A 12514-nucleotide genomic window follows, 5' to 3' on the forward strand; every position below is an offset into this window, starting at 1 on the left:
GCACACGCGCATGATAAATCGTCTCAATTATATTCATGAAGTGTTCCCAATGAGTCGAAGAACATGAACCGGCCCCGTCTTTTTCCTCTCCGCCACAGATTCTGGCCTCAGGAAGGAGCGACGGAGGAAAAAGAAAATCACTAACATCATCTCCTTTGACGACGACCTTGACGGAGGAGCGGAGGATGAGGAAGAGACTGAGGTGGAGGAAGAGGTGGGGGGGAGGACTGCGTCTCTGAAGGCGGGCACCAATGCTCCTGAGGGCAGTCTTGACGGGGCTGTCAACGCCCCTGAGCCTTCCTCCTGCTCGCCTCCACGTAACGGGCTGCTTGAGCCGGGGATAGTTGGCTGGGCCGGGACTCCTCCTTTCTGCAGAGCTCTGCCAGACGCCAAGAAGATTGATAATGACGAGGAGGAGGAAGAGGAGGATGTGGATGTGTATAAGTGTAGGCCACAGCTACACAGCCCCCTCCATGAGAGGGCAAGTGTTGACCAGTGAGTTACCGCCAGGACGGAGATTTCACATAGTCTTGAGCTTTCTTAACCTACTGTAACAGTAAGGGGGGGGGACTCCTAAACACTGATATAAACAGGTGTACTTGCCATTTTGTTTTACGTGTTTGTGTTTATAGGGCTGTGGTGGGCAGCCTATCCAGTGTGTCCACGTGGAGCCCCCTGCAGGCCATGACTGATAACGACAGTTCAGACATCCTCATCCCTGTGGCCTCCAACCACTCCTACTCTCAGCCAGGTGAGGCTAGCTTGTCTGCAGTTTCTCAGGGCAGTCCCCTGAGTACACCAGTCATTTCTTACACCACCGCAGAAGTTTCACTAAAGCGTGTTGGTTTATAGAGGATTTTTAGGTATAGTTTCTACAGTTTCTTTATAGAGGATTTTTAGGTATAGTTTCTACAGTTTCTTTATAAGGATTTCTAGGTATAGTTTCTACGGTTTCTTTATAGAGGATTTTTAGGTATAGTTTCTACTGTTTCTTTATAGTGGATTTTTAGGGATAGTTTCTACAGCAACGGCAAACTTTAGAATTGTCAGTTTTATTATTCGGCTGCTATTATTCGCCATTGAATTACATAACTCTTGAGTTCTACTGCAAATGTCCTTCAAGTGGTTTTGTAAAGCAATCTCTATGATTCTGGAAAGAGTTTAGGCTCTTAGGCTCTTAGGCTCTTGCACTGATGTTTCAAGCTTTTGTCCCGATACAGTGGAGCCACGTATGGTGTTCTACATATTGTCATTAGGAGGGTATTCACGCTGAATGACTTATCAGTTTGAATTGAAATCTATTTTTGTCTGGGGAAGGCAGAAGGGGGAAACGCTAGTGAAGTCGACTCTAGCTACGGGCATCATTTACATAGACAATATCAAAAACCTCTTTAGCCACAAAAATGCTTTTTCTCAAAATGTAAAAGAACATCTGGTTCCACAGCCACTCTGTTATCCAGTCTCTTCAGAATTTGGTTGTGGTTAGAAGGTTCCATTTGTTTAATGTTTTATTGGGTGGTAGGTATACACAGCATTGATCTGTTTTGTCAACGAACTTTAGTTTTATAGAATCCACAAAACATTTCTAACCAGCCTTGTTTAGTTTTATTTTGTCTCCCTCACCTGTAGGGTCTGCCTGTGTTTGAAAATAAGAAAAGGGAATGCATGCTGTTAATGCTGCTTAACCATAATATGTACATTTATTTTTGGTGTTTATGGTGGGTGTGAAAATAAGTCAACTCAACACACTAAAGTGCAACATTTTATGATTACATCTGAAACTGTTGGAAAAAACGCCCACATGACCATTACTCCCAGGATGAATGTTAACTCTAGATATTATTACAGTGACTTATTTCAAAATCAACTATTTATGATGATCAGATAAATGAGAAGGGCACATTTCACAAAGATATACAGAGCCTTAGGCATCTCTAGAAAATTATGTTTAAAGTAATTAATCTGGGCAGTTATGCTCATGAAAAAACAATATAACATTAGAATGTATACAAATAAATATCAATGCCATCAAAAGTAACAAGAAATTCTTGTGTTGTATGTTTTGAGATGGCTAGAAGAGCATAGTTCTGCTTCCCAAATCTTTCCCCAAGCCACTCCAGCCATTCCTTTGATTTTGTCCAGCAGCACCCCTGATTCAACTTACTGAGTGCTAATGAACAGAACCAGGTGTGCAGGTGGTGTAACTTGACAAATACATGGAACAACTGTGTTGCCTCAAGGAGTGTTTTGGTCAGACATTAAAAGATTTTTGTATCAATAGCGGTGGAGGATCCAAAAATAAGCCCTCATCTGATAAACAGTGGCTAAAGATCACTTCCTTAAGGGGCAGAAATTCAGTGGAGTGCGGACCCAGCTTCTGCTGACCCAGCATAGTCATCTCCCACTGAAGTACAATCCTTGACTGTCAGACGTTACCCTTGAATTGCCTCTTGTTGTAATGCAACGTGCAGAAAACATTCCTGTATGCAAAGCTCCATAAAGTATTCTGAATCGATGAGTCAAACAGAGAAATGTTTGGTTTGCTGAGTGCAGCCTTCTGTCTTGGTTGTGGGGTGGATTTCACACTCCGAAATATCAACCGGTTTTGGTTCGTTGAGTTTCAGGAAAATGGCAGATTGGCAGAACATTATCTTTCAGCACAGTATTGACCCCAAACCTGTTGCTGTTTTGAAAACCTATTACACAACAGTTTCGTATTTTTCTTTATCTGCAAGTGTGTCATGATTTTGCCATTTATTTGTATTTTATATTCCGGCCTGGGGTGTTTTTTCAATAGACCAGAGGGAAGTGTGTTCCCTACTGGCCCTCCAACTTCCAGCAAGACTGACCCTGCTTAGTTTTGGAGCCCCACTTTGGGATGCAGGGGGCAATTCTGCTGGCTGTGCTGCTCTTATCACGGAGGATCTTTCTGTACGCTGTTTAAATTGCCCAGTGTGGAATCTCCGGACCCTCCAAAGAATCAAATGGGAAGAGGATTTGAATAAAAATATTTCAGATGAAAGAGAATACATTTTTCATCTATATGTCTGGGGCTGTGTAAGATTAGACCAGAAATATATCCTACTTGTGAGCACAATCATGCTACTTTTATAGCATGTTTTGGACGTGCCTGTAATGAATGGATTTCTGGAAGTCAACCCTTGATACCTTTTGCAAATGTTTCGTACCGCCTATGTTAAGTAGCTCCACCGGATGGCGCTCTGAACAGTTATAGAGGAGCTGTGCTAGTGTTTTGCCTTTTATAATTGCTGTGTGCTACCGTTTTGGCTTCTACCTGTTTGTTCATAACATACTTGAAATGCCAACTGAAAAAACATGATTAAAATAGAGCACAGTGGGTGAATTTGCATAGGGATAAATCTCATGGAAAAAATAGTATATGATTTACTTCTGTAGAATATGGAAAGCATAAAATTTCCCCCAGACCCATTTTACCAAACGATTACTCAGCATTACGGTACTGTTTATATCTCGGTTTACACTGTGTTTTCACTGTGTTTTCACTGTGTTTTCACTGTGTTTTCACTGTGTTTTCACTGTGTTTTCACTGTGTTTCAGTCGGTTCAGTGGAGGATACAGACGCATTTCTGGAACAGGCCGACTCCACCGTTCCAGTGGAAGAGCATGACACGGCCAGATCCCAGCTGCAGTTCACGTATGTTATTAGTCCGTTGCACTGGAAAATCATTAAATAAATAAAAAAACATAACCTTCTAAGGAAGGGAACATAATGCTGTCTTGAGAGTTTGTTTTAATGTCTCTCTTCTTTCTCTCTGTCTCTATGGTGTAACAGCATGGAGCCCAGCCCGCCGGTCCAGAATGCACCTCTCTCCAGTGTGTTGCCCCATGTCACTCCAGGTTTACCAGAGTCCATGACAGTTGGTGAGTGAGTGTGTGGTATACCTGCTTGGTAATAAGGGAGTCCGTTCACGTCTGTTTATTTCACCAGGAGATGGCACTGTTGTTTCAGTATTCCGTGTCCCTCTGTGTTAAATGGAGGTTTCTACCCTAATTGTAGCCTATAGTTTACTGTAACATGGATGACATAACTGGAATCGAACAGTACAATCAGATAACATACCTTCTTCGATAGATCAAATGTTTCTGTATAAAACAGACAATGCCAGTATATAGAAACTCATTAGTATTATGGCAGTGATTTCAGTTAAGTAGGTAAAGTCCCCAATATTAGAGACCAACATCAATGCATTTATTGTGCTCGGTATATACAGCACATTATTTTACATTACCTAATATTTAGGTCTGGTTTGTGTAATATTGCAATTTTGCTCTTGCCACAGACCTACTGTCTTCAGACTTTTTCTGTAATGCAAAAGCACTGATCCAGTCTACAGTTTAAGTCGCTCTCAATGTTTTCGACACTAGAACATGATTTGTATGCTTCCCTAAGGCTTAGTAGTGGTTAGCTCCATGGATGCACATGTTGATGCTATGTTTGTGGACGTCGCCAAGCCTGCGTTGTGAGTCGGGGTGTTAGGACAGGAGATCCGAGGGTGGCGGTCTCTCTTTAAGCACTTTGGAGAACCCACAGTCACGTCTAAAGTTGGGACAAACGTCTATAGTCAAACACTGACAAGATTAGCAGCTCTCAAAATAGACGAGGTGTGCGCTCAACGCGTGCGCTCAACATGTGCGCTCAACGTGTGCGCTTTTGTGTTTGGATAGAGTACAGTAAAACAGTACACACACACACACACACACGCGCATACACAATTGCCATAATTAGTATTCACATTTTGTAGAATTACTGTGAGATTGAGATTTTGCACTTGATCTCCCAAAAGTGAAAAAACAAGTTGAATGTTTTTTTTCCTCTGAAAGTCACAGGCCATCAATGCCATATAACACTTTCTTAGCTGATTTCACAGAATGTCTCTCCATCATTCTTTTGAACAAGCTGATTTCTCAGAGTGAAATTGTGTGAAATTGGTCATTATGCTTCTTGTGCATAGAAACTCATATGTAACAATGTGCATTTTTGTAACTTATTTTTTGGTTGATATCAAAGCTTGTGGGTGAATTTGTATGTAGTTCAGTTTGAAAACCGAGAAGAAACGTCTGTTCCCAAGATTCATTACTTTCAGAAAATGTAACCTTTACTTGTTTGTAGCTCAAATGTTTTTTTTTCTACAGAAATCTTTGTAATTTCTCTCTTTTCTAACCACTTTTCACTTTTTCAAACACTACATATTTGTTTTAATACATAAATGCCTTTGATGAACATTTTGTTTAGGCAAGTCTATGTACGTGGGAAGTATGACTCCTTTGTATTTAAAAAACATATTTGTATTTTTGGACAAATGAGGAAGGTAGGGGGGTCAAATGCCGACTGATGTATGTTCCGGGGTCAGCTGTGACCTTTGGACCAAAGAGGCCAGGCCATTAGTGATTTAACATTGGTAAATTGCTGTGATGGGAGAAAACTGAGATCCGATCAATAGCATTGCAGTGGTTCCACAATAATGAGCTTAATCAACAGTCAATACAAATTACAAATGAACACAATACAAATATTCCAAAACTTGTGTCCTGTATGCAACAAGTAATATGACAAACAAAATGGCAAAGGACTATTGGCTGTCCTCATAACTTTGTGTTTGGGACAAATCCAAGATAACTGCCTTTTTACACATGCTGAATCAGGGTATGGGTATCTGAGTTTTTCCGCATGAAAAAGAAAAATAGGTTCAGGCTGAATGCACTGATAACATCCTAGAGGAAAACCTACTTTACCCAAGACATTGGAAGAGGAATGAACTTTTCAGCAGACTAGTATACGAGGATCGTATCCAAATGCACCAAGAAGAAGATAATGAATAGTGCTGTGAGTCCCAGGTATAGTTTGGACTTCAATCTGCTGCCAGATTGTGTTTCTAACATGACTCGGTTGGGGGGGGGGGGTAGATCCTTATGTAATCAAGATTTATTTGTGTTTTCTACTTCATTCATGTTATGCACACTTGTGCTTCAACTTTGATTTTACTGAGTATTTGGTAAAGAGTGTTGTAAAAACGACGTCAACAATGTAGCCCATTTGAATCCCACTTTCTCACACTGCACAATTTGGAAGAAAGAATAGAAGAGAGCTGAATACATATCAGATCTAGTGATTCTACCCAGGTCCTTAAGGGGTAGCTTGGGCAGGCACTCCTGTAGTGAACGCATGGTTGTAGTAAATGTCATACTTATTTCTGGAGCCCTGATGTGTAGATGGGAGCTTCAAATGTAATGGGGCTCTCCTCCCCTACCTCTCATCTTCATCATTATTCTCCTCTTCTTCACCCACTCAACCAGCCACTTAACTGACTTCCGGGAACACTTGAGAAGGAGTCCCAACAGACCCAACTGCCGTTCAACGAGTCCATGGGTTGCACTGAAAAAGTCACTTTTTTATATTTGTGCATAGGTTACACAGAGCTAATTGCAAAACTCTTACTTATATGTTCATGTCTGACATATTTAAATTAGAAAAATGAATGTGTTCAAGGACTGACAGCATTAATAACAATAATAATAACATGACTAATATGTGCGTGTGTCCCTATTGTGCGTGTGTGTCTGTGTGTCCGTGTGTGTTGTGCATGCCGTGCACACATCCCCCAGCTGAGCAGAGTCTTTTTTTTATGGTCAGACAGGTCAAGTGTTCAGCAGTCCGACGGCTTGCTGAAATCTCATACTAGGAGACCCTATGCTTCACTACGATCCTCACATGACCGTTAGGAATGAACAGCTTGTGGCCGGAGTGTCACGGGTCCTTGATATTGCTGCCGGGTTTTCGTCAGGTGTTGTTTGGCACAGCTGTCCGGGATGACTGGGAGCGTGGCCCCAGCCATACGAAATGTAGCTTCACCTCACGTTGGAGGGTGTTCTTGTTGTGTGTGGAGCGGTTATCATACCATTTGGACAGAACCCAGGGTTCCCAGACTCCGGCAGTCTGGGCGTAGTCCCACAGACCGGTGGCACTGATGGTCATCGACGGGTCCTCTGTGTGGATGCTGAAGAAATGAACTGGCGAAATTCACTCCTGCGTCCCTGTTCAATGTGGATTGGGGCGTATTACCTCCTCTGCTTCCTGAAGTCCACCATCCTCTCCTATGTTCTCCTGACCTTCTGATTCCTCCTTGTTGCTGATAAGGCCTTCACCTGAACAGGGAGTAAAGCGGAGGGCAGATGACCTACCTCTGCAGTGCCCCAGTGTGGAGGTGTTGTTACCAATCCTCGCAGCCTGAAGTCTTCTTCTTAGTCAATGCAAAGCGTTCTCCCATAGGTTCTCCTCTTTAGGTGATGGATGGACATCACAACCTCTTGCTGTTGTGGTGGTAGTCATATTTCCGTGGATCCAGTTCCAGTGATCCTGTAAATCTGCCTTTGATGTGGACCACGACAAGCCTCTCAAATCACTTGTAGACAGGTTGAGGGGGACAGGGCAATAACCATTACAATGTGTTACCTTGGGTTTTTGGATACTAGGTCGATGGTGGTCTTGGAGCAAGTGAGAACTACAGATTGACAGGAACAGGATGAATATGTCTGTACAAGCGTGTGCCCTAAGTTGCTCATTTTTGGTTGAGGTTTTGGGTAAATACTTTAGTGTCATAAAACCCCTTGGTACCTTAGTGCTCTTTCCATAGATAGACCTACTTCTGAGTGCTGTGCTTTGTGTTAGCCTTTATCCATCATGGGAATGGTCCCATGCACTGTGTTCTGAAAGCAAGTCGCGTCGCCATGACAACAACAGAAGAGTTGGCTACAGGCAACACACACACTCACATTATGGGACTGGGTTAGTGTTTTAGGTATCCGTCATCTCAGTGACACACTCATTTAAACTCCGGGAAATAAATGTGGACACTTAACACTTTTACAGATAATGTTGTTTTTTTGTATTATGTCTATGTGTGTGTTTGTCTCAGTGTAGTTAACAGTCTCTTGCCTTCGTCCCCAGTGGAGCTCCGCCAGGCTATAGTTGCCATGATGAACAGGAAGGATGAGTTGGATGAACAGAACACGTGAGTTACACTATCCTAATGTTGAGTGGAGATCAACTGCCTGCATATTGACATATATACACTATCATGTGGTCTTATATGCTCACCATTGGACAACCCGGTTTCCAAAAAAGTTGGGACGCTGCGTAAAATGCAAATAAAAACCGGATGCAATCGTTTATCCCTATATTTAATTTAAAATGGTGGAAAGACAACATAACAAATGTTGAAACTGAGAAATTTTGTTTTTGGAGAAATACATGCCCATTTAGAATTTGATGCCAGCAACACATTTCAAAAAAATTGGGACAGGGGCATGTTAACCACTGTGTTGCATCACCTCTTTTTTTGACAATATTCTGTAAGCATTTGGGAACTGAGGAGGCCAATTGCTGTAGTTTTGTTTTCCCATTCTTCCTTGATATAGGATTTTAGCTGCTCAACAGTTTGAGGTCTCCTTTGTCTTATTTTTCATTTGATAATGTGCCCAATTTTTTAAGTGGGTGACAGGTCTGGCCTGCAGGGAGTTTAGCAGCCAGTCTCTTACTGTGGAGCCATCCTGTTGTAAATACGTGCAGAATATGGTTTGGTATTGTCTTGCTGAAATAAGCAAGGCCTTCCCTGAAAAAGATGTTGTCTGGATGGCAGCATATGTTGCTTCAAAACCTGTATATTTTGTTCAACATTAATGGTGCCTTCACAGAAGTGCAAGTCACCCATGCCATGTGCACTAATACACCCCCATACCATCACGGATGTTGGCTTTTAAACTGTGCTCTAATAAGACGCTGGTTCGTCCCTCTCCTCTTTAGTTCAGAGGACGCGGTGTCCATGATTCCCAAAAATTATGTACATTTTTGATTCGTCAGACCAGAGGACAGTTTTCTACTTCACCTCAGTCCATCTTAAATGTACTCGGGCTCAGAGAAGGCAGCGGTGGTTCCTGAGTCCATGCAGTGACATCCACTACAGAATCGTGTCTGTTTCTGTTTTTAATGCAGTGGTGTCTGAGGGCCCGAAGATCACAGTCACCCAGTGGATTTTGGCCTTGTCACTTGCGTACAAAGATTCCTCTGGAGTGTCTGAATCTTTTCATGATATTATGTAGACGATAGATCCACAAACTCTTTGCAATTTTATATTGAGAAACGTTATTCTTGAATTGTTGCATCACCAGGTTTAGTTTTTCAGCATTTCACAACTTTTCCAGTCTTTTATTGCCTCTGTCCCAACTTTTTTGGATTGTGCAGCTGGCAGCAAATTAGAAGTGGGCAAATATTTTTCAAGAAACAAAATCTCAGTTTCAACATTTGATATGTTGTCTTTGTACATTTTTTTTCTTGAATATCGAGTTTTAATGATAACCCTAACCCATTGCATTTTATTTGTATTTACATTTTAAGTAGGTTGGAAACAGGGTTGTATGTCAGTGTTTAGATTGCATTTGTGCTTTGTGTCTATACGTTGTCTACCACTAGCTGAAGCATTTCATGCAGTACATTTCTCAGTATGTGTGAATGTACTTTGCCAATCAGGTGATTCTGAACGTTCCAGCGAAGTTCAAAACTATGTATGTATGTGAATGTGGGTTTTCTGAGACAGTGTTTGAATAGACTGTTAACAGTTTTTAATTGTTTGTGTTGTCAGCGCATGGTAATGGTGTTATGTTATTGTGTCCGACGGGGCTCCAGGTCCCTACGCAGCCTGCTGGATGTGGAGATGGAGCATTCTGCCGGCCTCAGGCAGGGAACAGATGCCCTCAGGAGACGCCTGGATGAGCTTGAGGAGAGACACACGGCCAAGGTCCAGGCTCTGGGCAGGTGGGTGGCGTGGCTTGATTGGGTTTTTACCCGTTAAACTGTTGATGATTCAACCTGCTCACAGGATACACCTTTTTATATGAGTAAGAGTGTGTTCTTAATATGAGTAAGAGTGTTTTTTAAGGTGGTGTCTTGTGTGCATGAGTCAAGTTCTCGCAAATGTGCGTTTTTGCCATTTTAGCTGTTTAGTCACAGTAGAGTGTGTTAATTCTAAAACGGCTCAGCCATGCGTCTCCTCTACACCCTAAAGGGCTAGCGTTAATCTCGAGCTAGCCACTCTTTAGACTCAAGTGCTTTACTCTTACCAAATCTGCACTGATCTTATCAATAGTAGCAAAATAGACTGGAGTTGGTTGGTGTACCCATGGCGTGTGTGCGCGCGTATCTGAGATGGTGTCTGGGGGGGGGCACTGTTTAGTAAATGGGTCCTACTGCTGATCTTTAGAAGACCTAGCCTGGTTGATTTAGCCCAGTGTGATGAGTGGATTCTTGGTTGGTTCAGACTTGGGCCCACAATGACTGGGGCAATGGCTCTGACGCACATGTATAACCACACACACAGCCTATTCCCCACCAGCATGTGGCTCCGGACGTTCTACTGGTGACGTTAGCAGAGCAGAAATAAGATCTCAGCCAGGCAGGCGGGTGGGAAGGTGGCCAAGAGAGAGTGAATCTGGCCAAGGAAGACGTTATACTCTGCTCTGTTTGGTGGGTGTTTGGAGGGAAAGCACACTGAGAAAAGACTAAAGAGAGATTATTCTTTTTTTTTGGCTCTGAAGCCCTTCCTGAAGCTGGCTGGGAAAGGGATATTGATGTGCTGTAAAGAAGACGCCTAAGGTTTGGGCCACTTAGTTGTTTGGCTGCATTGTGAAGTCAATTATCTAGCTGTCTCAAGGGGGTAATGTACCATTGAAGCTCTCCCACTTTTAAGTCTTCTGAACTCTTCCTACTATGCTGTGGGCATTGAGGAAGAACATTCTGGAAAGGAAAAGCACAGTACATGTTTGAAGTGTAATTTGTAGAGCCTATAAATTGCGATCAGGAGTAGATGGAAACATACCTTATTTTTGTTTACTTTGGTTTTACTCCATTTCTACCAATTTTGTGGTGTCCAATGTGTGACTGAGGCCCTGCTTCATCACAGTGGACTCAGAACAGTCTATGTCCAAATAGGTGCCCTCAGAAGCACATCTGATGCCATTTTGGTTCTCATCACACCACTCGCTCAACCTGGACGCCTAGACTGGAATACTTATGCAGGTGCCACAAGGAGTTGCTAGAGCGCACTCAGGCAACGCAACCATTCTGTTATTAACCCTCCAAATCCGGGCCGTGCTGGCCAACTGCTCCACTGTCTGCGAGACCCCTGGGCTAATCCACAAGCAGGATTCCAACCCTGTTCTCTCAGTGACACAGCTAACTGTAAAGCCTTGACTTTACAGCTGAGCCTTACTGGGACCTAATCTACTATTTTTATTTCAACCTTGAGCGAAATTCTACGTATTTATCTAATTGTTAAACCTAAATGGGAAGTCACCTCTATTCCAGAAACTTTTGGTAGTGGTCAAACTGAAAGCTTTTCCTGGCTCACACTCTCTGTGGTATCTGGGGTCCTTCCTCTCCCTGTCTGAGTCTCCCTTCGCTGATCCAATTTCACTAATGGGTTTAGAGACTGGCCATTCAGAGAGCTTTTTGAATGGAATATCCCCCATTAAAAACTGCCTGGATGCATGAGTGCCTTTGAAACATTCAGGCCCCCTGTCTTACTTAGAAATTCCTGGGACACATTTTACTACCAATGTTTCAGTTAACACTTGACATTGAATTTGGTCACATGCTGTACATTTTGATCTGGATAATGTAATTATACAATAACTCCTTCAACCTCAAGGAAAGTTGCATTTTACTTATAGTAAAACCCATCTACATGGTGAGAGGCCACCGATTCCCATATCCTAATATCTGGGAGGATATTATTTTATCTCTGCAAGGATTTTTTTCCAGCTCTGGTATCTAGGTTCTGTGAGTCATTAAAGCTAACAAAGCTGTCCGGCAGTCAGCCTTTGTTTTTTTTATTGTAGCATTAAACATTACAAATGTAGGGGAATTAAGAGTGATTGACATGAAGCAGGTCTGTCTGTCTGTGTATTTGTGTGTGTTTGTGTATGTGCGTGCAAATCTGTGTACACATGTGAGCCTACAGCTGTTAAAGCCGGCTGTGTGTGTCTGTGTGACTGCAAACCTGCCTGTGGCTCGGCAAAGGGGACGCATTCTGAGAGATCGACGTGAAGCACCTGAGATGTGGAATCACCTCCCTCGCCCGCAACGCCAGACATTTATTACCTTTAATTAAATCGCAGTGGAATTGTGTCTCGGCTCGCAGACTCCGATAACAGCAGGCCGATCTTCCCTCAGAGAGCTCGTCAGCCGGCTTTCCGAGCTTTCCCATCCCAGGTGCCCTTTGTGGGGGAGAATGGGAGGTGATAACAGGGTAAAAAGAGAGCGGAGAAGAATAGGGAGGAAAGCATTTTTTTTTTTTTACAGCGCTGTAATTCTCTTGGATTTAGATTGATTTCCCCCCAAACCAACAGTAATCATCCAGCCGTGGCCTGTACAGCTGCACCCGCGTCCTCAGTCTCCAGCAACGCTGAGCAGTCGTGTTAA

The 12514-nt window shown here is 42.8% G+C and overlaps 1 protein-coding gene across 5 annotated transcripts in view; it reads left to right on the forward strand.

Annotated features, from left to right (window-relative positions):
* The window catches only part of snx29 (sorting nexin 29), a 97306-nt gene that overhangs the window by 12529 nt on the left and 72263 nt on the right, over nt 1-12514 (forward strand). For all 5 annotated transcript variants that reach the window (XR_003781833.2, XR_004575757.1, XM_029119878.2 and 2 more), the window contains exons 8-13: nt 99-495; nt 633-751; nt 3580-3676; nt 3815-3903; nt 7988-8051; nt 9722-9850. Coding sequence is in view for 3 of the 5 variants with exons in the window: in XM_029119878.2 (XP_028975711.1) it covers nt 99-495; nt 633-751; nt 3580-3676; nt 3815-3903; nt 7988-8051; nt 9722-9850 (895 nt within the window). In the remaining 2 variants the exon portion in view is untranslated. The remainder of the gene's footprint in view (nt 1-98; nt 496-632; nt 752-3579; nt 3677-3814; nt 3904-7987; nt 8052-9721; nt 9851-12514) is intronic.

Source organism: Esox lucius, chromosome 5 (genome assembly GCF_011004845.1).
Source record: "Esox lucius isolate fEsoLuc1 chromosome 5, fEsoLuc1.pri, whole genome shotgun sequence".
Taxonomy (NCBI): domain Eukaryota; kingdom Metazoa; phylum Chordata; class Actinopteri; order Esociformes; family Esocidae; genus Esox; species Esox lucius.